The 24,631-nt window shown below is 37.6% G+C and overlaps 1 protein-coding gene and 1 long non-coding RNA gene across 9 annotated transcripts in view; one reads left to right on the top strand and one right to left on the bottom strand.

Annotated features, from left to right (window-relative positions):
- Nucleotides 1-24,631, bottom strand: part of LOC117790601 (heterogeneous nuclear ribonucleoprotein R) — a 55,358-nt gene that overhangs the window by 13,160 nt on the left and 17,567 nt on the right. For 3 of the 8 annotated variants that reach the window (XM_034630090.1, XM_034630094.1, XM_034630091.1), the window contains exons 1-4: nt 2,880-2,998; nt 2,486-2,807; nt 2,165-2,406; nt 805-940 (exon numbers count right to left, since the gene is read on the bottom strand). In XM_034630090.1, coding sequence (XP_034485981.1) covers nt 805-940; nt 2,165-2,406; nt 2,486-2,807; nt 2,880-2,996 — 817 coding nt within the window. In that variant the 5' untranslated portion in view covers nt 2,997-2,998. Of the gene's footprint in view, nt 1-804; nt 941-2,164; nt 2,407-2,485; nt 2,808-2,879; nt 2,999-11,657; nt 12,365-14,517; nt 14,722-24,631 lie in introns of those variants that run through there. The other 5 variants (XM_034630097.1, XM_034630089.1, XM_034630093.1 and 2 more) reach the window with 3 other exon arrangements.
- Nucleotides 18,120-18,689, top strand: LOC117790611. Its single transcript, XR_004617995.1, has 2 exons — nt 18,120-18,279; nt 18,367-18,689. It is a non-coding gene; the product is annotated as an uncharacterized LOC117790611 (long non-coding RNA).

The raw sequence follows: 24,631 nt of genomic DNA, 5'->3' as shown, positions 1-24,631 counted from the left end.
AATGCTTAAAAATTTTGCAATAATTTTAAATAGGTTTTTTAAGTCTTTTATATTACATATGCAATGCTTAAAAATTTTGCAATAATTTTAAATAGGTTTTTTAAGTCTTTTATATTTTTTATTTGTAGTTGTTGTACGCAAAGTTAATGACTGGAGATTATATAAACAAGTTGATAGATTTAAGAAAAAAAGAAATGTTTTTGAACCGTTTTTTAAAGCGTATGACAAATGACAATGGCGTCTATCTATGGGCTGTATGTAATATGGGGGCGTGTCTTGTACGAGTGTGAATATCTGTGTGTGTGTGTGTATGTGCAACCTAAATACAATTTTTACATACAGATTTGGATTCATTCGAGTTGGTTAAGTGTATCCAAGGTGTATTTGTTTTTTTTTTGTTTTTGTTTCATTTGAAAAGAGTCTCGGGTTCGAATTGAGAAATGAGCACGCTTATGATGTGACATGAATTTGTACTGCATTGGTGGGTAATGGTAATGGAGATTTTGGAAATGTGATGAAAGCATAGAAAATGATTAAAATAAATAGCTTAAAATATAATAAACAAATATAAATAAACTGAGAGAACTTAACGACGAAACCTGCCTGCCTGCCTGCCTATGTAAATTAGCCAATTATTTTTATGAGCCAATTGGATTTTTGTTTACAATTTAATGCCGATTAAGGAGCTTAATAAAAAGTGCGTGAAAGTGTAGAAAAAGAAACGCAACCTTTTATCTAGCTCAAGATAGTTGAAAATTTTAAATAGTTTTAATTTTTGTTGTTGTTAATTTCGTTTCAATTTACCTGTAAGTTTACCAAATTCCTCTAAAATTTCATCTTTACCCTTTGACTTGGGTATATTGCCTACGAAAAGGCGCAGGTTCGGTACGCTTATATTTATTTTCAGACACTTGCCGGGTTTTATTTCGTGATTATCGAGCTAGATGTGGGTGGGAAGGTAAAATGATTCTTTTTAATACCAATTCAATGTTAATCATAATAAATAATAAATCAAATCATAATTAAATATGGTAATAAACAAATTGGGTTCTTTAGGTCGGAGTGGGGCTATTAAAAATAATATGGAAAACAGAATAGGAAATAAATAAAAAATTGTATAATAATTTTGCATTACCAATTTCGAAATGTTTTTGCAGAGTTGTTTTCATTTGTAGCGTGGCCGCATTTATTTATATTTTTTTTTAAACATTAAAGTAAAAGGTTTAGTTAGTGAGCTGTTAGTTTTTCATTTGTATGGGTTAGTATTTATAAAGGGTCTTATTTTAATGCCTGAATGGTTAGTACAGTAGGACATGCTCGGCCTGCTTTTAAATAAAACCAGACAATGGAACGTACCCCTAATTGTTTATGTTTAAGTATTAGATATCTACAAAGCTACGGTTTATATTGGCTAAAGCTAATAAAGTTTGTCTTAAGATTAGGAAAAAATTCAACTAAAGAAATAATTTAAATAATAGAGTAGAGAGGATTGTTTGCAGTTCAAATTGTTTGGTATCGCAGAGAGAGCTCTTTTCAAATTTGCAAATTTCGGTTATCGCATATCATTATCAATGCTATCGCTTAACAAAATTACAATCTATGTATATAAGACAGGACATGCATACATAACAAGTTACAGTTAGAAATGTAGTATAGTAAGAGCATAAGAGGGAGTGAGAAAAAGCTAGCGGTACAGCAAGTTGAGGCAGTATTTAAAAAAAGTAAAAGTAAAAAGATATTTTGATTTGTTTGGTCTCAAAGCGCCGAATTTTTATAATTCTGGTTGTAGTACTTGATGGTGATATTGTTGTTGTTGTTTTTTTTTTTTTTTTGTTGATGTACAGTTGCTTATCAATCGTTCGAATTTTGCAGTCGATATGTTATCGATTGTAGAATTTGGAGGCAAGCGGCTGTGTTGAGTACCAAAACATGTTACGTATTTTTACCTACTATACAAAAATTTTGATATATATATATATATTATGTGATACAATAGTTATATATAGTAGATATATCGTAAATAGTTAACAATATGTTATAACATAAAGCGCTTTGTGGACGGACGGTGTTTATTCTGTGTTTCAGATTGGGTCGAGTGGAGGGAAGACAAGGGAAGAGAGAGAGAGAGAGAGGAGGATCTATATTCCTTGGTTGGCATAAATACCTGTCGCACAGCATTGACGGCCGCATCGCGATTTGTGAATGTGACAAATGCATAACCGCGATTTGTGCCAGTCATTGGATCCATCATGAGTCTAAGATCCCAAATGGTGCCACAGTCCTCAAATAGCGGGATTAGCTCGTCCTCGAACATATCCTTGGGTATTTTACCGCAAAACACTTCGCAGCCATTACCGGGCACATTGCCCTCCCAATTTGGTGGCGGACCGCCATATTTTCGTTGTCCTAAACAGTAAAAAATAATGATAATTTTAGTGGTAAAAATTTGTAATAATTAATTTGTTATAATTATTAAGTATCGCACCTGTGGTCACATCCAATGTGTAGCCGGTGCGTTCCAGTATCTTTTTGATCTTGTCTTCGTCGGGTCCCTTCACCTGTATGGTGCTGGCGGTTGCGGGCACACCTTGCTGACTGGCGCGACTCTTTTGACGATAGGTTTTCATAACCCCACACAAGTAGGCAGACTTATTTGACACATGCTCCAGATTTGACTCGAGGAACTGACTAAGCACATTCAAGGCACCATCAACGGGAAACTCCTTGAGCGCGTCCAATGCGCGCTCATCCAGCTCGGCGTGAGCCAGTTTACCCGTTTTATAGATTTCATCCAGTTTGCCGGCGACCTAAGCAGAAATTAAATAGATATAAATGTACTCACTACTTGGAAATTCTAAAAAAAAAAAATAAAAGCTTACCTTCTTGTCCAGACCATATTCCAGTAGCTTGGGATAATCCTCTGTACGTTCGCCATCGCCACGGTCATCGGCTTTCTGGTTAATGTCATCTAATAGTTCGCCATTGCCTTCCGCCATTTCTGCAAGAGAGAAAGAGAAAAAGCACATTACAAATTACGCATGTAAAAGCTTAAAAGCTAAACAGTAAAGTCATTCACAACCTTAAAGAGTTCAATGAACGTGTGCCAACAAATATTAAAATCTGAGTAGTTGCTGTGTATTTGCCAACTAAATTCGCAATACACGCATCGCACGCACAATGATGAGCGGAGAGAGAGAGTACGATGCCAGACAACAAAGCTAGAGAGCGGTAGTGGGAGAGACGCAGACAACAGAGAGAGAGAGAGCACGCACGTAGGCAGAAGTTTGCCAAAAAGTTCGTTGACTGCAAACAAATAGCGTGAGTGATCAGCAGAGTTAGTACGAGTAAGATAGAGTGAGAGCAACGCACGCACAAAGTAAGTGCGTGCGTGACAGAGATAAAAATCAGCACAAAAAAGAATAAAAAAAAAACCCCAGAGAGAAGCGCCCAAGCAAAAGGTAAACAATAGAAAAAGGCGCGTTCGCGAATTGTGCGTATGTCCGAATTTTGAACGAATCCCCGACGCTTCCCCTTCCACTTCCCCTTTCCGTTACCAATCCATTTTTCGCACTGTCCGCTTAGCCGACGCGTGCTAGTGTTAATCATGACGTAGTCATAGACTGTGACGATGACAGTTGTTTGTGTGCGTGTGTGAGTGTGAGTGTGTGTGTGTGTGCGTTTATCAGTTGTGTGTCATTAGGACGCATCGTAAAACTGGTTTGGGGCCTACGGTATTTTTAGCTGTCAATTGAAATGACGCAGGCCACAGAATTTGATAACACAATTATAAGCATACGCTATACATATACTCACAATATATGTATAATTTTTCTGCATTGTTAGCTATTATTATTATTCGTTAATTTGAATCGGAAAAAATATTAAAAATCATCCATAAACACACTGAATAAAGTTTACCATTAATTGATTACACATCATAGAATTGCCAAGACTTTTGTCTATGACTGTATAACAAACTCATCATTCGATACTTTTGTGCAATACACATGACTATTGTGTCACTGTGCATTGCTTTGCAAGTCATAATGCAAATGAAAATTTGAAGTGTGTTACCAAGTCAATCTATGCTGAACTATTATCAGCAATAAATAATTTGTATAAATATATGTATGTACACACATATGTACTTAACAAACAAAAACGAAAAACGAAATACAAAATCTGCAAACACACACAAACCCGAAAAGAACTACGGAGCGCGATTATTGCGTAACGTCGATCGCAGTTTGAGAGAGCGACAGCATGGGAGAGCGCGAGCGTAAACTAGCCAAAGAGAGCGTGGGTCGGGTGTCGTATGCGTGGGGGGTGCAGTTACGCTATGTATAAATGTGTTTGTGCGTATGTGTGTGTGTGTGATACTCGCTCATAATTCGCACAGCACATTGCAAAAATATTTTTGCTGCTGCTGTGGCTTTTTTTTTTTTGTTTGTTTGCTGCTCCGCTCGCTAAAGCTCTCACCCAGTTTACGCTCTCACTCTGCGCTTTGCTTTTGCTATTTCGTAAATACATACATAAATATATTTTTTTGCTATCGTTCTTTGGCATGACATTGAAATACATTTTTTTCGCATTCACAATTGTTGTTGTTTGTTACTCACTTGCGCCCCTGGTTTGGAGCTTAATCTCTTTAGAGGGCGAGGGAGAAGCAGCAGCTGCTGCTGCTGCAGGAACGACAAGCTGCGTCAGATTTGCTAACATCACGATTTCAAAATTTAGCTTGATTCTATGAAAACTTTTGTTTAGCTTTTCGGAAAGGTTTCTTTTTTTTTGCTTCTTTACTTCGAAATGTTTCACGTACGGCTAATTTTTCACAACTGAGAAAATTCGTTTTGACGGCTAAAGTTCAATGTCAAATCCTTCAAAGCCTACTCGAATTTTCTCCATTTCGATTACGATAAAAAGCTGGCAACCCTACACTGCTAACAATTTTATGACAACTGCTGCATTGGCAAAATGAACAACGTACCATAACAATAAAGAAAATGCAGTTAACACCCCTCGAGCCTCTTATGAAAAATTGAACGGGCATGAAAATGCAACGAACTGCAAGTGAAAAGCGTATTCTTAAACACTGCGGGGTTGGTGTAAGTAGAGTGTAATGTAGCATGACAATGCAACTCTGCAACTGAAGTTCCGTCAGTTTGAAATATATCTTATATCGATGGGTATTTCTCCCTATAACCCCTTGCAATATTTTTTACCCCAACCAATTTTTGATGCAGTCTCTTTAAAATTTAAATATTATAATTAAGTAAATAACAGAAAAGCTAAAAAAAACATGCAGACTTTTGTCACGAATTTTTTACTTTAACCACTTTAAACCTGTATTTTTTAAATATAAATATAATATTTTACTGAAAAACATAAAAACTGCAAATTTCTCGCATATTTTTGATGGTTTTTTTCTCTCTTTAAGCCCATGTAGCGGTATTCATAGTCTCGACACTCGACATTAACCCCTTGAGCGCACCACATTCAATTTGCAACATTTTTTCGCTCCACAATTTTTTTTAATCCTGTTTTTGGGCATCATTTTTGATGCATGTTAGTTGTGGCAACGAACCATGTTTGCAGTTTCGCCCTCAACTGCCTGTGGCGTTTCTACAAATGTAAAAATAAAAAAGAAAATTTGCATGTTGCGTTGTTTTTGCAACGCCGCTCGGCAACTACCTCAATAAATTTCATGTTGCAGCCCGAGATACGTAAACAACGAGCCCAACAAGCCGCACACATATCCTGCACTTGTGTCCGTGTGGGGTTAGTTCGCTCTATTGCCTTGCTATGCGCTTTTTATATTTGCACCCTTAACAACAGCTGCAACGTGAAGTGGCAACCTGCTGGTTGTGGTGGTGGTGGTTGCTTCGAGTTCTGGGCCAAGAGATAATGGTTGGTGTAAGGTTAGTAAATCAGCGATATGACAAATGCCTGGCTCAACCAATTTAATGCAGCTCTTTCAATAACAGACAAAAGAATATCAAAATTGCTGATAAAACAAAATAAATCGCTTCTTTTCGTTTTTAAATATTTTTTTTTACATTTTACATTGGGCGTTGCTAGACATTACGTCGCCATTTGTCGGCATGGACATGGGACGGTGTCTGGAACTGGAATTACAATGCAGTTGAATGCCAGACAGGGTGACAGGGATATCCGAGAGGGGAGGGCAGCAGTTGATGGGTTGACTGAGGTCTGGAGCTACAGCTAACGGTATTTGAGGGTTGTTTGTTTAGCAGCACAAGGAAATGACACTCGCTGAAAGTTTTACATGCGAACAAGTAAACACAACACCAAAGTGAAGTAACTTTTAAAGTGCTTAAAGTCATCTCTTAGTTGAGCTTTAAATTAATCTAAAGCTTTTCATTTTAGCTAAAGCTTCCAGTTGATTTTATTAACGTTTTTAAAGCAAAAGCTCTGAGTCTGATAGCTTTATTTAAAAGCAAAGCTTTTATTTACTTTGAATTTAAAATTAAGCTTGCAACTTAATCATAAACCAGAGCTTGAGGAAAAAGAAAAGACTATAAAATACCTTTGAACACTGTTTTACACCATTAGCTTCAAGTTCATTGAATTCTCGCAGCTTTCATGTGCTTTAGCAAATATTTTCTTTATGACATTTGTGAGTGTCATTGTAGCTTAAGCACTTATTTGAATTACAAGAAGCTGCACAAGGGCACAAACTACAATGGGAAAGGGAACGAGGAGAAGAAGAAGCTTAGTGGACGTCGTGGCTATTTAAATATTACTATTGCCATGGACGACGACAACAATAGAGGCAAGGCGTTTATCGGAAGTGAAAACAAGTGAACGGTAAGGAGAGTGGGAAGAAGTGACTGCTTGAATATTGATTTTCTTCAATGCGTTTTGCCGGCAACTCCTTTAAAGGAAGGCGATGGGATTGCTGATGGAGGGACAGTGCAACCCTTTGGGGCAGATAAGCCACCCGACCCGAGTGGCATAAGCCGATTTAAGGCACGAAAATAGCTGCAAGTAGTTGAAACTGCAGACATGCCACTTGAAAACGGAACGTGGCAAGTCCCAGAGGGGATCCAGGCGGAAGTGTGGCAAATGTTTGCTGTAATTTATGGCTAGAGTCATATAGGAGGAAAAACCAGTGAGAATAGGCAAGCGGCAACTGGGGAGGCGAGGCGGGGGCTAAGGGTGGCACATGTTGGATCGATGCGGCCGCATAAGTTGCACAAATTAATGCCACAATGCGACAACGTTGAAAATTTTCATAAAGTCCAGCTCAAGATAGGGAAATGGAATGAAAACTCTTGTAATTTATGGTAAATAACGCAGACAAAACGCATTTGGCCATTAGGCAAATTGTAACGGCTATGAAAAGCCGGACAGGATAACAGGATATGCTGGACAAGGATATTAAATGCACTGCAAGAGTGAAAAATGTGCATTTTCTTGCAATTCACTTTGGTCATAAATCAAAACCGGAATGAAATTTCAGCTTCGAGTTCCCGCAGGATTCGACTCTGCCAAAAACAAATACCAAAAAAAAAAAAGGTTATATATCTGAAATCTGCTACTAACTTGGCTATTTCTGCTGCCAAGAACCCAATCAGGCGACGGACTGCAAACTGCAAAATATTTGCCGTAAGCCTCTCTTTTGGCAGTCGTACAACTTTCAATATTTGATGCCACACACACATTTTGTGGCCAAAAAGCGCAGGACACGCTCTACGATGCTCAACGGACATCAACAAATGAAAATGCCAATGAATGCAAGAGTGCAGGAAGGAAGGATGGTGGGAGAAGGGATAGGTGGAGGGTTCAGTCACGTGCACCATCCTGGCCAGGCCGTAAAAATTGACTGCAATGCGGCAGGACGACGAAGGCATCAAAGGGAAGTGCCACATTTGGGGGCATGCAACGACAATTCACTGCTATTTGTGGAATGACTCTCAGACTATGTGTGTGTAATGTATGTGCTTATGTGTTTGTATTTGTGCAGTACAAAGTTGGGCAAAAAGGACAACGTGCCGCACTAGTACATAAAGGCGTCGACAGGAGGCGCTTCTGCAAAAATAACAATGCAATTTTTTTTTTTTTTTTGCTTTTTTGTATACACAAAGATCGAGGGTCGGAAAAAGGGGCACAACACACAAAAGTTGATGCCCAGAAAATGGAACGGCTAAAAAAAGAAACGTTGTTAGTTTGTTTTTTAGTTAAAAAAATAAATAATAGGAACGAGTTAAAAGAACCAGACTTTAAATGACCCTGTACTTTGGCCCTTGAATAATAGGAGGATTTGTTATACGATTGTAAGGATATTTTTTATTAAAAAAATCAATCGGTCTCCGAAAAACCTAGAGGACCCTTGCATGCTTGGTAAATACAGGATCTAAAAAAAAAAAAACGAGAACGTGGCCAAGTTTTCCATTTTCCTATGACAACGGGGCATGCATAGTTTGCCTTTTCCATGGGCGAATTAGAAAAGTGCCGGCAGCAGGCGCCGCTCAATTTCTCCAGTCGAGCTGGGTGATGAAAAGAGTGGTATGGAGAGAAGAGACGCCACTTGACGCTGTTGGGTATCTTCAGCGCGTTTTTATTTTGCATATTTTATTTGTGAAATTAGGCTGAATGGTTTTGCCTCCGCTTGGGACGCCCGCTGTGTGCAGCCCGAGGACATTGCGCCTGTAATTGTGGCCGCCAGTTGCAGTGCCTGGTACGGTGTATGGTGCATTTACAACAGACACCAAGTGCAACCCGCTGATTGCATGGCGGTTGCGCCAACGACATGAAATGTTGCCTGCCACGTTGCATAAATTGTGTGCCGCGAAAGGAAATTACAGTGCGGTGCCAAAAGCGATGCACATGTAAGTTGCAAGTGTCGTAAAAATCAGCTGCAAGTGGCATTATTCGAATTACAACACTAGAAAGTTATATTCTTCTCGTGCCCAGGCAATTTAATTAATTTATTGCGAAGCTTTAATGCGCTTCTAGTGAAAACAAAGTTTAAACTGCACTTAAAAGTTACATTCTATTCGCATTTCGGCAATTTAAATAATGCTTGTTGCTTTCTGCTTACAACACTAGTCAATTTTTACAAGCTTTAATGTGCTTGAAGAAGCTTTAACAATTGTCTAGATTTAATTTATGTAATTCAGCAATTTCATTCTTCATAGTCTTTAATGTGATTTTATAAAGGAAAAGTTAGTTATTGTTTAGTTGAACTTGTATAGACATTGTATTCTTTTAATTTTGTCAATTTACCGTAAAAGCTTTAACTCAGCAACATTTGCTGTAATGAAATGCATCAGTTTAGACAACAAATAACAAAACTTTGCTTATGCCGCATTTCCTACAACTTTCTTTCAGCCATGTTTATTAGTTTTCAATGTATTTGTACAGAAAATTTTGTAATTTTTTGGCTCAACTTTTAGCCTGTCAAACTTTTTGAAAGGAAGAATAAGAAAAAGTGAAAGAAGGAGAAGCAGTGCAACATTACAAGTTAAATGAAAAGTCAAATGTAAAAGGCAAAAGCGACAAATGCGCCAAGGCGAAATGAAAACGTGTTTGCCGGCAACGAACTCGTTGTTGCCGCCGCCGGCTCCCAAACTTACAATACCCCCCTTCCTTCCCTTCCCTCGCCAACTGCAGCTACCCCCCTTTTACTTCCTTGAACCCATGCATCATGCAACACCCAAATGAAAAGAGACTCCTCAAACTCCTGAGGGGACAACGAAGTCAAAGCAGAAACGGAGAAAACATGGCGAAGCGCCAAATTATCCACACATGCCGACAACGAGGATGATGAGGATGAAGTCGGAGGACGAGGCAGAAACGGAAACAAGACAAGAACTGCAAATAATTGCAGCTGTACCTCTCTCTCTCTCTCTCGTACATACATACATACATATGTAAGTACATTTGTGTCTTGCTCTCCCTGCCGCTTGCACACTTGCGGTCTCTCGGAGAGCGCGCAATGCACTCACAAGCTTTTTGCAGTCAGACAATGCAGTAAAGCTTTTGGCGCTCACCGCTCTTCGCTCTGTCACGACCCCATCTCCCCCACCCACCTCATTGCATGCAACGCGCCGGCCGGTTTTCGCCAACTGCACACACACAGGAGCACATGTGTGTGTGTGTGTTATGTCTGTGTGTGTGGACGCCATTTGGCTGACACGTGGCTGACGTGGAGTTCACATCCAAATGCAATGCAAAAACATAATATTAGAGAACGTGGGACAAGCAAAAAAAGGAAAAATAAAATAAGTAGAATGTAAAAAATCAAACTTGCAAGGCAACAAACAGAGAAGCTGATCGAAAACCAAAAGGAATGGAAAGAAAGGCAGAGGCGACGACGCAAACCGGTTTTCGCATACCAACAACACACACAAACACACAAGCACACCAACAACACAACACAAGATGCGGGGCAACTTTGTCTGGACTTTTCTTTATTTTAAGTTCACTTTTAATGATTTGGTTGTTGTTGCGGTGGCGGCGACGTCGGCGGAGCAAAAATCAAAATGGTGGACAACAGCATGCGACGTCGACAGCGCGCTGCCGAGAGACGTTGGTGACGACGACGACGACGCAGCGGCTTTTAATGCGATTGTGACGATGTTAAATGCATTGCCCACACACATACATATGTACACACAGCTAGTCAAGAAAGTGTTGTGACAGAATTATAATTCACATACAAATTTGATTATTTATTTTTAAATATTTGTAGTTAAATTCGATGAAAATTATTACGTATTGTTTATTTTTTTTTATTTTGTCAGAATACTTTCTTGACTAACTGTAAGAATATATACACAGATATACATATATAAGTGTTCAGCAAGCGAAGCGTCGCAGACAACAAAAAAAAAGCTGCAAGTCTGTGTTGTTTTGTATGCATGTGTCTGTGAGCGTATGTATGTGTGTTCTTGGGGCCGCTTTTGTTATGGCGTTGCAGTGTTGAACAACGCAGACAGTGGGGCGTTGTTGTTGCTGCCGCTGTTGCTGTCAAGCTTTGCTTCTAATTTCTATTTTCTGCCAATGTCTTTTTGCTCTTTGCCTTTTGCATATGAGCAATAACACCTGAACGCACGTCGTATATTTAATTTCATTTAATTTCACGCCACATGTCAGCTGTTTGCCTTTTAAATATACATATGTATGTATAAGTATGTATCTGCACACACACCCACAAACAAATGTACATTCATACATACAAACATCTACTAAATGTTGCTGTCTAATTTTTGCACTTAATTGCAGGCACAGACACACACACAGTTAGTCAAGAAAGTATTTTGACCATATTAACAATTTATACAATTTACCCCGGCAAATAATGTGTTTTTACTATGGATCTTTAAATTATTTTTTTTTTATTATTCTTGTTTGTGGTTATTAGAACAAGTTAAAAAAAGAAAACAAGTTTTGATCGTATTAAACTATTTTGTTAAAACACTTTTTTGATTAGCTGTAGGTACACTTGGGGGGAAACGCCGTCAGAAAAACAAGCGGCAGAAATGCCGTCGCTTGTCGCGCCGTGTGCTTTTACCAACACATTCACAACACTGGCACTTGATATGGAGACGGTTAGTTGTTGTTGTTGTCGATTGTGTCTGCACGTGTGTGTGTGTATGTTTGCAAATAACTTGTACTTGTAATTCATTTACCTTTAATTAATAATGCTTGCACTAAAATTCACAAATAATTCACTTTTATGCACTAGATTTCGTTGTGGTTTTGTTTATTTGATTTGATGTATTTTTATAGATATAAATTGCTAGCTCCTTTGCATTTTATACATTTAAGTAATGTAAGTATATTATTTTATTTATTTTTTACTTTATTACTTTTTTTTATTTATTATTATTTTTTATTTATTTGTTATTTATGAGATCACAGTGGCCGTGCCGTTCCGTTCCCGTTCCGCGCGCGCTCTGCCCACATAACTCAGCGCAGCGATTGATTGTGAGTGTGTGTTTGCGAATTCTCCAACGAGCATCAAATGAAAATATACATACACATATGTATCTGTATCTGTGTATGTTGTGTATAATGAACGCTTTGTTCTATTTTGATTTAGTAAATTGCCGCACTGCACAGTTGATTTCTATTGCTAATTTCCGAATATTTATAAATATATGCATGTATGTACATATAAATATACACATTTATGCATGTATATTTGTGTAATTTACGTGTGGCAGCAACGTCGTTGTAATAATGGCGGACACAACGCAACGTCGTCTACGTCACCGGTTCTTGGTTCGGTACGGTTCGGTTCGGTTCTTCGCACACGTCTGACGCTCGCTGGCTGCTGCTGCTGGCTGCTCTGCTCTGTTGGTCTTCACGTCGTCACTTGCGTCGCACAACAAAACCCACAAACAACTCTGGGGAGTCACAGCCGCAAGCTCGTAACGAAAGCTGCAGCGACGACGTCGACGGCGACGGCAACGACGACGACGGCTACAAAAATGCACACAGTCAAATGTGTCGGCTACAGACGGCGACGCATGCACACACAGATACAAATGCACACACACACAGCAGGCAAAAAGTTTTGCAAAGCGTGCAAAAAAAAGCATCGAGACGGAGAGAGAGATACGAAAGAGAGACACAGGGAGGAAGAGAGCGCGCTCGTGAGAGAGAGAGAGCGCTCTGCTTAAACTTCGAAGCTTACGCCGACGCCGGCAGCATTGAGAGAGCGAGAGAATAAGCAGCGCGAGTGGCGGCAGAATTTGCACACAAAAACGTAAAGCGAAAAAACATGAGCATACACAGATACACAAACTGACGCACACACACTCACACCACCACTCTGACGCTCTGGCTGCAAAAGATCGTTTTGTGTGTGAGTGTCTTGAAATGCAAAAACGTGTAAAAAACTCGACTGTCGGCCGGCAAAGTTTTGTCGCGTGTGGAACGCAAGTTTTAATGAGTGTGTGTGTGGAACGTATCGCTATCTTTAACTGAAAAGTGAAATAATACAAAAACTTTAGCTCCAAAATAAATAAAAAGTGAAAACTGCACAGAAATATGCTTCAAATAAAACTTAAAATTCGATGAAAAAATACAAGCATAAACATAGCAAAGCGTCGACGTTCCACATGCCATCCACACACAAATACTCTCGCAGAAGCCACATTATTTGCGCGTCTATGCAAGAAAAAAAAAAAGGAAGAACGAAAGAAAAACAACAACTGCTAAACATTCCTTCGAAGGGGTTAAATGAGCACACACATACATACATATAAATAATACATAATAACTACAAGCAAAGTCTGTCTGTTAATTTTTCGTACCACTTTTGAAATGGAACCAAATTGCAACGTTAAATGAAATGCTCGCACACCGTTGCAGCTCAAGCTTAAATACAATACACATTTGTATGTGAGTGCGTGTGTGTGTGTATTGAGAGATGGCCGAGCGAGTGACTGCCGAACCCTGCGCCCACGCTTATCTGGTGGGCTCGTCGTCGCTGCTGCCATGCGGCATTTTGGTCATGAACTTGTGGGTTTCGTTTACTCGTCGTCTAGTTATTGGGTTCCGCTCCCATGCACCCCATGTTGCCCCCTCAATTTTTGTTTGCATTTGCAACTGTTACCTTTTCCCCCCTTTTTCAATGCCATTTTGAGTGGGCGACTTTTTATACAGTTGGGGCAAAATCAAAAGTTCATATATTTATTACAATAAAAATTCACATTTTTTTGATCTAAAATATTAAAAGAAAATCCATTTTATTATTAAAAATATTTAAGATCAATAAATATTTTTCCTTTTTTTAAATTATTATTTTGTCAAGACACATACTTGGCTAACTGTATTTATTTTTGATTTTTGGGATGCCTTGAACTAAGCTCTGCACGTGATTTCTCAGCTCCATCTCAGCATTTGGTAATTTTTAATCGAAAAAAAAATGCAATTTATTTATTTGTTTCCACCAAGAGCGCAAGAGTTAAAAAGCTCTCAAGTTACACACACATACACACACATAGTTAGCTAATGGAATCCATGGGAACTGTTTTGCCTAACAGTAAACATTCTTAACGAAACTCTAGAAGCTCTTTTAAATTTGCCGATTTACCAAGAAACTAAAATCCAGAACACGTCATATATCAAAAATTTCTGCTTGAAAATTTTGAAAACTTTTTCTTTGCAAAATATTTTTTACTTTGAGATTATAAACTAATATTATGTAAGTTCTGCTTAAAACTAGTTAAGCAAATCCAATCTTTGGATCGAGTTATCAAAATAGAAAATTTTCCAAAAAATGTATCGAGTAGTATCGATTAAAAGATTAAAGATTATAGATCGAGTGAAAAAAGGTTTAATTTGAAATCGCAATTGTAATCACAAAATACAAGCATACTTATTTTTTTTAGTCTCGGCGGTTTGTCAATCAATAGATCATTCAAAAAAAAAAAAAAAGCCTCCCATAAACATTTTATTGATACAACCCTCAATGAGTTCCATAGGAATGTCAATTCCATTTGCGATAAATCTTATTTTTACAGTTCTTTAATGACTTACTCAAGCGAATTGAAGCAGTAGCTTAGTCGCTGCTTTTATAGTTGTTGTTGTTGTGGTTGTTGAGTATCCAAATGAGTATTGTATCCAATTGGCTGCAGCAGGTGTAGATAATTAATCCAAGAAACTGCTTTACGTATTGTATATAGTGTATTTATAATGTATATAGGTATTATTTGTATTTTTTCACTTCACTCACTTTTTAACGTTTATACTCGATTACTAAAATGCTTAGAGATATCAAATTTAATGTTTTCTACGTGTTTCAATTTGTATTATTTTTTTTTTCTTTACTTATAGAAAATGTTTTTTTGCACGCAACGAACAGCAGAAAAGTAGTTTTGTTACTTTATTTATATTCTTTCTATTTGGTTTTATATTATTTTATATTCCCCGTTCCGTTCGCCTTGGGGATTGGCGATGCTTAGTGACCGGCGTACAGTAGAGCGAATAATAATGATGATCAGTCAGAGTGGACACACACACAGACATTCACAACGTACGTAATGCCTTTCTCTACCTCTCTTTCTCGCTCTATCGATCGTTGTTCGGTCTCTCTTTCACTTTTCGTTGAAGAATGCAGCCAGCGTCAAATGCAATCAGCGTTGCATTCGCCAACGAACTGATCTCGTTGTCGCCGCTCAGTGGCTTTGGCTCGGTCTCTGCTTGTTGCTGGGGGCAGGAAGTGCACGAAACGTCGTCCGAGTGCACGACGAACAAGTTACGAGTACAAGACGCGCTCCTCGGCTGCTGCAGTTTTTGCAGTGTCTCCCTCTTCTGCTTCCGCTCTACGCTCGTGTTGCAGTGCGTCGCTCTCACGTTTTTTACTTGGGCGTGCCGCTGCCGCTGCTGTTGCTGCTTTTAGCTTTTTGGGGAGCTTTCAAGCGCTGCGATCGTCAATCGATTAAAATGTGGTCCAGCTCAGTTTATAAGCTTTTTGCATGCACTCTCCTTATGTATGCTTGTTCGCATGTATGTAGCTAGGTAAATTGCATCAATTATTTCAAGTTACGTAAATGCTTGTTATGAGCTTTGATTAAAGCTTACGAGTTACAGTTTGTAGTCTTTGTAGCTTTGAGGTTTGAGGCACGTTTTGCAGTCAATTGTAAGTGATTGCAATTGGTTTATTTTCAATTTTGATTTCAATTTCCTTTTTCTTCAATTTTTCTGTAGTTTTGCAATTTTCCTGACTGCGTTTTACGGGGAAGAAAGCTGATAGATCCAACAGCTGACTGGGGGTAAATTCCAAATCCAATTCAATCCAATGCTCCTGCGTAGATAGCAGTGCTAATCCGATCTTAAATATGATGTATGTATGAAGTTAAACGCAGTCGTCGTTCAATATTAGTTTATCAAAATTATTTATAATTTCCTTTCACTTTATGATCATTATTCGCACAAAACACTTGATAATTATTCAATTATTATTCAAATCTCACTTAAGTTTTTCAATGTTTCCTTTGTTTCTTTGTGGTTGTCTGCTTTGTTTCAGGTTGTATTTGTTTCACTTGTTAGCAATTTATAAATTTTATATTTATTTTTAATGCATTTCCAAACATGGCGCTGCATTTTTATGCGCTTTTACAGTTCGCAATTCGTGCCCATAGATGGTTTCTTAAGATAGTTATTATTTATGATTATTATTATTATAATTACTATCGATGCTATTGATATATAGAAGCGTATTGAGCTTGTGTTCCTCTAACTCCTTTTTTTTTTATTAAGTTTTTTAAATATATATTTGTATAATAGATTTATTATAATAGATTTACCGTTTTATACCGTTGCAAATAAAGAAAAACTTAAACAAAAACTGGCAAATGTTGCACTAAACACTATGAAAGTCTTTAAAACACTAACAAAATGGAATTTCGGAATATTGGATTATTTTTTATGTGTGTGTGTGTATGGTGTATGGTTTTTGCTTTGCTATTGTTGTTGTTAATATTTGTTTATTATCCAATGTATGTGGCGTATGCGCGGACTCCGTTTTTTTATATTTTTGATTTTTCCAAATGAATTTTATTGCATCCAAAGAGTTGTCGTTATGCAGAATACCGAAAATGTTGAAGTTGTATTATCAAATCGAATTTGCTAATATTTTTAAAATATATATTTTGTTGTTTTTTTAACCGTTTGTGTAAAAAGTTCCAGATTTATAAGAGCGAATTTTTCGCATGGTCGTTTGCGCGTCCGCGATACTTGCGAGTGGAGTGACGATGCGATACAGATACAGATGCCCGGTCGTTTAGTTAGTCAGACGACAGTCTGGCACAGTCGGCTACAGCGACAAAAAAGCTTGCAGCGACACACACACACACACACACACACACACACACGCACACACATACATGATGCTCATGAAGCCGGCAAGGCTTCACACACAAGCGCAGCGTGCGTTTCCTTTTTGTTTTGTTTTGGCATTCGCAGTAGGCAAATGCGGCGAGCGCTGCATTAGTATTGGTATGCATTGCATGCAGTCGCTCTCTCGCACACACACACATGCACATGCACACACAGTGTGCTTTTTGTAGTTTTTGCACACGTTGTCAGGCAGCGCAGTTACTCAGCGAGCAGAGCAACCACCCAGAGACACCGCAGTCGTTTTGTAGTCAAACATTTTGTAGCTCGAAGCTCGCTCTCTGCCTCTGACTCTGACTCTGCCGTTGCCACCACTATCTCGTTCTCTCTCTCTCTCTCTCTTGGCATCTCTAGCACATTTTTTCTTGTTGTTTTTGCAATAGACTATTGGCATTTTTTATTTCCACATACCTACACAGATAATATGCAAGTTTGTGTGTATTTTTTTGTTACTTCAGATTGACCCCTCAGTTTGGCGTTGCGTTTTGTCGCTATGCGCCGCTGTCGCTGCCTCAGCCGGTACCTCTGCCTGTTCTCTCTGTGTAAAGAACATTTCAATTAACTGCAATTCTTCTGCTTTGGTCAATCGCAATCTGTTTTTATGATCCACTCGCTTTGCTTGCTTTTCAGTTTTGTGGCGTCCAAGTTTAATTAAGTTGAAGTCTGCCCCTGACTGACAAACGTATCTAGAATCTAGAGATGCGCCGATAAGATCTGTCATACTTATGACCAACTCTCTCTATATTTTTGCTCTCTCTCTTTCACTCTCTCTGTGCTTTTGCCCTGCTAACTCAATTTATGTTCTGCAGGTGTGTTGACCGTTATGAGAGCTTAAAAGCTTAATGTGTGAGTGCCATCAATGAGATCATCCAATTAACTGAGGAATTATAGATCCTTTAATGAGTAATCCCATTATGGCTATTCAAATAGCTTGTCATGGTTAGGTCACATTATTTTAGCTTATCAGTTTATCAGCGCTCGATAAAGACAATCATGTTACCGTAGACAGATCGTTGACTGGCAATATGTTATCTTTAAAAAAAAACTATGATTGTTTATTTTTATGAAAAAATTATTGTTGAAATTTTAATATTCTTCTAAGCAATTTAGTTATAATTTAAACACTATTGCTGCAAACATCTGAATATAACAATTACGTATTTAAAATATAGTTTCTTACTACGATATTTTTCCGTTCCTGATCTTAAGCACTCCCACAACTTTTTAGCTAAGTTAACGATACTTGGAGAGCTTACAAAGTATAGGGTTAAAAGTAGAGAGGAGAAAGAACGTGAGCGAATGGCAAGTAAAAGAGACACGAAGCGAAGACATACGCGAGGATAACGCTGCCTGATGATGATGATGATGACCAGCATCATCAAAAATCGGAGGCATCATCAAAACGTAAAGCGATAACGCAATTTTTGTGCAAAAAAAATAAATAAAATAAGAAAGAAAAAACGGCATTGAATCCTGTTTTTATTCCCACAGTTTTGTGCGAGGCTTACAACTGACCGGACCGAGGGACGACGATCTGATGCTGCCCTCCTCTAGGGCCAACAACTGCGGCTGGTCAGCGACAGCGGCAGCGGCAGCGGCGCATGGTCATCATCGTGGTCTCAAAATAATAAGATGACATCCAACACTTCTTGGCGAATGAGCAGGCAGAAAGCGCAAGCGCACATCGCGATCAGGCCCTAACCTTACCCCATGTGCTGGTGGTGGTGGTGGTGGTGCCTCGATGCTGATGCCGCTTTCGATGTGCCTCTCCCTATATGTACATTGTACAACCCTGCGCCGCAGTCCGTTCCAAATATTTTTATATGAAAAAATAAAATCGGCTTTTTCCTTGCGTTTCGCGCATAATAAAAACTTTTTCAGCATGCTTTTAATTTCATTCCCCAGATACCGAAAGCGTCAGCAACAACAACAGCAACATTAGGGTTAGGGGTAGAGGCAGGGATAGAGACAGCAGACATCGGCGCACTTGGCCACACAAAAGGATTGCCTCAAGATCGTCGCACAGTATGAAAAAAGGACCCAGGGACTTGTCTCCATTCAAATGAATGTAGGTAGAGGTACTCGAATGTACCTGAACCTCTTGGCTCCGACAACCACAAAAGGATGGACATTGTCCAGTGAGCAAAAACTTATTGAGCACTCTGATGATAGTTTCTCTGATTCTTCTACTTCTTGCTCTTGTTGTAGTTGTAGTAGTAGTAGTTGTTGTTGTTGTTGTTGTGGTGTTGGTGGTAGTTGTTGTCTTGGCAGATCTTTAACGCTGTCATATGGCACAAGATGTGGACAGCACAAATTTTATAGATCGGAGTGAAAAGAATGGAGCAGGTCCTTTTGACCAACTTGAAGAATTGTATAAATATATTTTACTTTCTATATTTTACTCGATTGGCTTATACTTAAAAACAAATTGAATAGCTTAACATGGAAATTTATTTTTCTAAATAAATTAAATTTTAAATTTATCTAGGATATATTTTTGCAATTGACATTTTATGTCAATTTACGACCGATATTTAAATCTGATTTCTTAAAAAGGATTTTCTTTGAATATCAATAATGAAAATAAATATAAATGTAGTAAAATAGGTTAAGAAACTGATAATAATAATATTAATCAAATCAATCGATGTCTAGGAAGGGAGCAAGAAAAATCTGTAGTGATAATGTTACAACAATGTTGAAATTTTAATTAAATTATTTTGAATTAAATAAAAATACCCGTCGTTATCATAAAATATTCTTTTATATTTAGTATGTTATATTTAATTATCTTATTGCATTTAATTAAAATTCAAGAAGAATTAAAATATGATTTCCAAATCTGAATTTTTATGCTTTCATCATTAAACTATTAACATCACTTATTAAGCTATTTTAACGAAATCAGATAAGCTTATTAGTTAAAATGAGCCGAGGCTTGAACCAAAGGAGTTGAGCCCTGAGTCCTTTTTTCTTGACATTGTTTTTTGGAACAAGCTAAGAGAAAACGTTGGAAAACTGTGCTAAGCAATCATTTTGAATGTCAGTTAGTGGAACGGAGGTTCATTCAGGTTCGCTGATCATTGTTGCCGTTGGAAATGTTGTTTACCCAAAATCTTAGGAGCACAGGAAATGGATGGGCTAGCAAAACGAGCGATGAACGTAGAAGAAGAAGACGGAGAAAGAAACTCAATGCGACATTTGCATTTTTAATGCAGACCAACAAATAAAATTGCGTTTTTTACGAGTTGATTTTGCTTCTTTTTAGTTTTTTTTTTTTTTATAAAGTACACACACACACACATATATATGCGACTGGTTCTAATTTTTTTTTTATGTGCCAAGAGTATTTTAATATACATTTTTTTTAAGCAGTTGCCTTGGCCATTGTGTGTGCGCCACGGTGTCACCTTCGAGCGGAGCAGGAGGCAGAATGCTGACCAGACAAGACAAAAAAGCTAAGCAGAAAAGCACACAGAATGCTGCGATATATCCTTTTGTGATATATGAGTAAGTTGTACCTGAAGGATGCGCCGCCGTCACTGAGCCGTTGTGCACACACACCCAAAAGGGTGGGGAGGGGTGTATAAAGATAGAGAAAGAGAGAGGCGAGCTGGACTTTTGGAGTTTATCATTTGATATCGAGCGTAGAGTGTGATTATTGTAAAAAGAAACGGATGTGGATGAGGCACACATACATATGTGTGTGGTGCACCCAGAATAGCCACCCCTCAACCACAGTCACAGTCTCATCGCGAGCTTTAGCTTCAGCCTGACCAGGCGGCAAGGGTGCAAGGGTGCAAGGAAGGCGACCCAGCACCCCTCGCCTATGGGGTGGTGGTCCTCTTTGTTTTTATGCCCATCGCTGGTGGGAAAATTTATCTAAATTGTCGATGGCGTCTTTTTTTTATTTCGCGATCCTTTTTCATATACTTTATTTTATTTCTTTTTTCTTAATTTTTTTGTTTGTCGTTTTTGCTAAAAAGGATTTTGTATTCTTCTGCGTTTTTTTTTCTCTTAGCTTGTGTGTTGTTTTTGTCATATTGTGGAATGTTTTGTCGTCACTTTTTTCAAAAATGATGGCCCAAAGACCATAAATTAAAACCCGGACAACTTAAGCAAAAAAAAAAGGATCAGCGTCGAATATGTAGAACAGCCAGAGAAAAGGAAATTGGATGAAGGTGTTAAAATACAAAGGATGCCTTGTTCTGCCTTCTTTAGTATTCACAATTTAAGTTGAGTTTTGGTATCGTTCTAAATAGCGAGAAAGTAAACATTTTTAGCCAATTAGCTGTCAAAGCTGGCCACTTGACAAGTACCAACAACAACAAGAGTAGAAAAACAGAAACAGCAAGAGAAACACAAAAATAACTGGGACTTTAGGATAAAATCAATTTAATGCAGTAATCCCGGATTCTCTTGATGTAATCACGATGTTTCTAAGCAATATTTTAGTTCTGGATTCTTTGACTTTTTAAATTTTCTTATTTAATTTTTTTGAATCGTTGCCATTTTGTCCGCATATTGTCTTAATTTAACAATAATAATCCGAATGCATACTTAAAAAATACAGGCTGAAATTAATAATTTTAAATTTTGAATATTAAAATAATTTTTTTTCTGTGTAGAAAACTGCAAAGTCAACTTTCAGCTGAAGTTTTCCAAGTTGCTCTTCCGTTATGCTTTTCACACGCGACTTCACGCTTAAGGGTTGCCAATTATTTTTAACGAACTTTTCTAGCCTGCACGCTTTGTTGTCCTGGGTCAATGTGCTTGCAAATATTATGCATACGCCAGCGTGTACACATAGATCTTACGCACAATACCAGTATAAATATGTGATCAAGATTAAGATGCATTTTGCGGCACAGCTGCGATCGCTCGACACGTTGCAGCTGCAGCAATCAACGCATTAAATCAATTTTAACTTGGCCTACTTTTCTTTCAACTACGACAAAAAAAACTTGAACCCTTAACAAAACGAAACGAAACGACAGCATGTTGTTGCAACAACAGACGCTGTTGCAAATGCAGCTTGCACATGGCACAGCATGACACACACACACACATACACACACAGAGCGAGGGGGAAGGAAGCTCATTGAAACGCAATCTCTGCTAAATTCGCACATGGCGACGACAGCGAGATTCACATTTTAGTTGAACCACTTTTTTTTTTTGTACTTTTCGTTTTTGTTTTCAGTTTTAACGGGCATCACATACTCGTAGTTAAAATGCAATGCGCGTTTTCAATGGGAATTTGTTTCACCTACATTCAGAATAAAGGTGCCAAACCAATCAGTGGCAGGTTGCAAGTTCCAAGTTGCAGCTGCAGCAGCTTCGAAAGCTGCTCCAAATACACACAGAGGGGAAACAGAAATCTAAACTAGATAATGCAGTCGTTACAATCGAGGGAGGCTTCTTATCTCATCCAACTAAGAACTTAATCCTTGTTACTCCTCGATTTCCTTCGAGAGTGGCTTCGACTTTTAGTCTGAAAAAAGATACCCCACTAAAGGTTTTATAACTAGGTGTCATGTAGTTTGTATTTTAATTGGTTGCAAAATGTAATGACAGTCAAGTTATGTGTAAATCAAATATTGGAATATATATTCAGGAAAACAAAACATCGTGTAATTCAAATTATGATAATTCATTAATTTTTTATACATCAGAACAAATCTATATAAAATGTATATAAAAATTTCAAAGGGGGGACCCCTTAGCATCGAAATCGAATATCTAGTAGAATCTAGAGGAAAATATTTTTTTTTAGGAATTTAATAAAATTTAAATGCAGAATAAATAAAAATGTCAAATAATGATTAAAATGACATTCCGCTTAAAAATCGGTTCAGTTTTGATCAAGTTATGACAGTTTGAAGTTGGTCAGACTTCGGAGCTAGTCACTTTACAAGTCCAAATTTCTGTTCAATTTCACATGATTTTTTACAAAAAAATAAAAGGTCTCAGAATCAAGTTTAAAGTGTTGTTTCATACTAATTACGATATAAGGAGTTGATTAAAAGCGAAAGCTTGAGAATTAAAATTTTGAATTTTCGAAATTTCAAAGGGGGGACCCCTAGCATCGAAATCGAATCGTGGTGAAAAATAATTAAATTTTGTAAATGAGCAAAATTTGAGCACAGAATGAATTTAGAGTCCAAATCATGATTAAAATGATATTTCATTTGAAATTCAGTTCAGTTTTGATCAAGTTATGACAGCTGAAAGTTGGTCAACTCATTAACCAACTCTTTCTTTTGGATCGAAGCACTGTATCATTAAGCGCCCATAGGAACAATCGGTCGAAAATTAAGCTTTAGTATGAAAAACTTTTGTTTTATGAGATATCTTAAATAGGACCCTTATATCATATAGCTGTCATAGGACCGATCGACCGAAAATCAAGTCTTAGTATGAAAAACTTTTGATTTATAAGATATCGTAACCAAACTTATAGAATATGCATTCAAGTTCACTAAATATTTTTTTTTTTAGTTTTTGCCATAGTAAATACGGGGTCTCCGAGAGTCGAGTATGCTCGTTTTTATTATACATAGAGTTGATAAATTATAGAATTTGTAGTTTTTAATAGTTTAAAATGAAAAATGGCTTTACTGTCTTCGCTCTTTTTATTTTCATTCATATGCAATTTTTTTTTGTTCACTTTTTTTTATATTATTTTAACAAGAAAATTCAATAACTTTAGAAATTCACTCTATCCTCTAAAAATTCTTTGCTAAATGAAACTAGCTCTTTTTAATTAGGTTTCTCCTTTCATACAGATATTTTTCGAAATTTACGCAAGCGAGGGCAGGTTAAAGCTTTGCACTTTTGTTGAGGTGAGATTCGTTTACATCAGTTCTTGCATGCATTTGCATACACTCTTAAGTGAACGCTATTTACATTATCATCACTTGGTTACAACGTGAGGCGTAAAACATTTTGAAGGGTCTCTCCATGAGGACGCCAAGCGTTACCTGAATCCCTCCTCCTGCCCTCCTCATCCTTCAACCGGGACACTGCAGCATATTACATGGCTATTTACTTAACCCATTAATTCTGCAGTGGCACCAGTCGAAAAAAGGTGCTGACAACGTGTTGCAGGTTGCGGATCGAAACGAAGAAGAGCACGAAGAACGTGGTGTGAAGAGCATGATTTACATAAGTATATATATCTGTATGTGTGTGTGTGTGTGTGTGTGTGTATGCTTGTATGTATTTGCATTATGTAAACGCATTCGATGCGAAAAGTGAGCATGTGGTCTATAGACATGTAGAACCGGCTGGACCTACACCAACATTATGTGTGAAACACTGTAAATAAATGTAAGAAAGTAACTATCAAGTGGACTCGACAGTGAAATACTCAGTTTGCAAAACAAGAATATTAAAAGAGAATGCAATTCGAATAATGATTCTTATGATTAATTCAATTTAAATAAAAAAAGAAAGAGAAAACCAAATAAATATCAATAAAAATAAAAAAAAAAGCTCAAAATATTAAAGTCAAATATTAATACTTAGTTAAAAAATATATAAGGCACTCAAAATCTTTTTACAATACGAACAGTTGTCGCTTTTGGGAACCTACCAAACTTAATTATTGTAATTATTTAAGATTATTTCCTTTTTAGACCCCGTACTTAAAAAAAGTACAGGGGTCTTTTGGGTTTTTTATAATGTGATCGATTAGAAATTAATTAGACTGTCAAATATTAATTATAATTAAAGTTGCGCTTTTAAATACAGA

The sequence above is a fragment of the Drosophila innubila genome (assembly GCF_004354385.1).
Source record: "Drosophila innubila isolate TH190305 chromosome 3R unlocalized genomic scaffold, UK_Dinn_1.0 2_E_3R, whole genome shotgun sequence".
NCBI classification, from domain to species: Eukaryota; Metazoa; Arthropoda; class Insecta; order Diptera; family Drosophilidae; genus Drosophila; species Drosophila innubila.
This window is presented reverse-complemented; position numbering and strand designations above follow the sequence as displayed.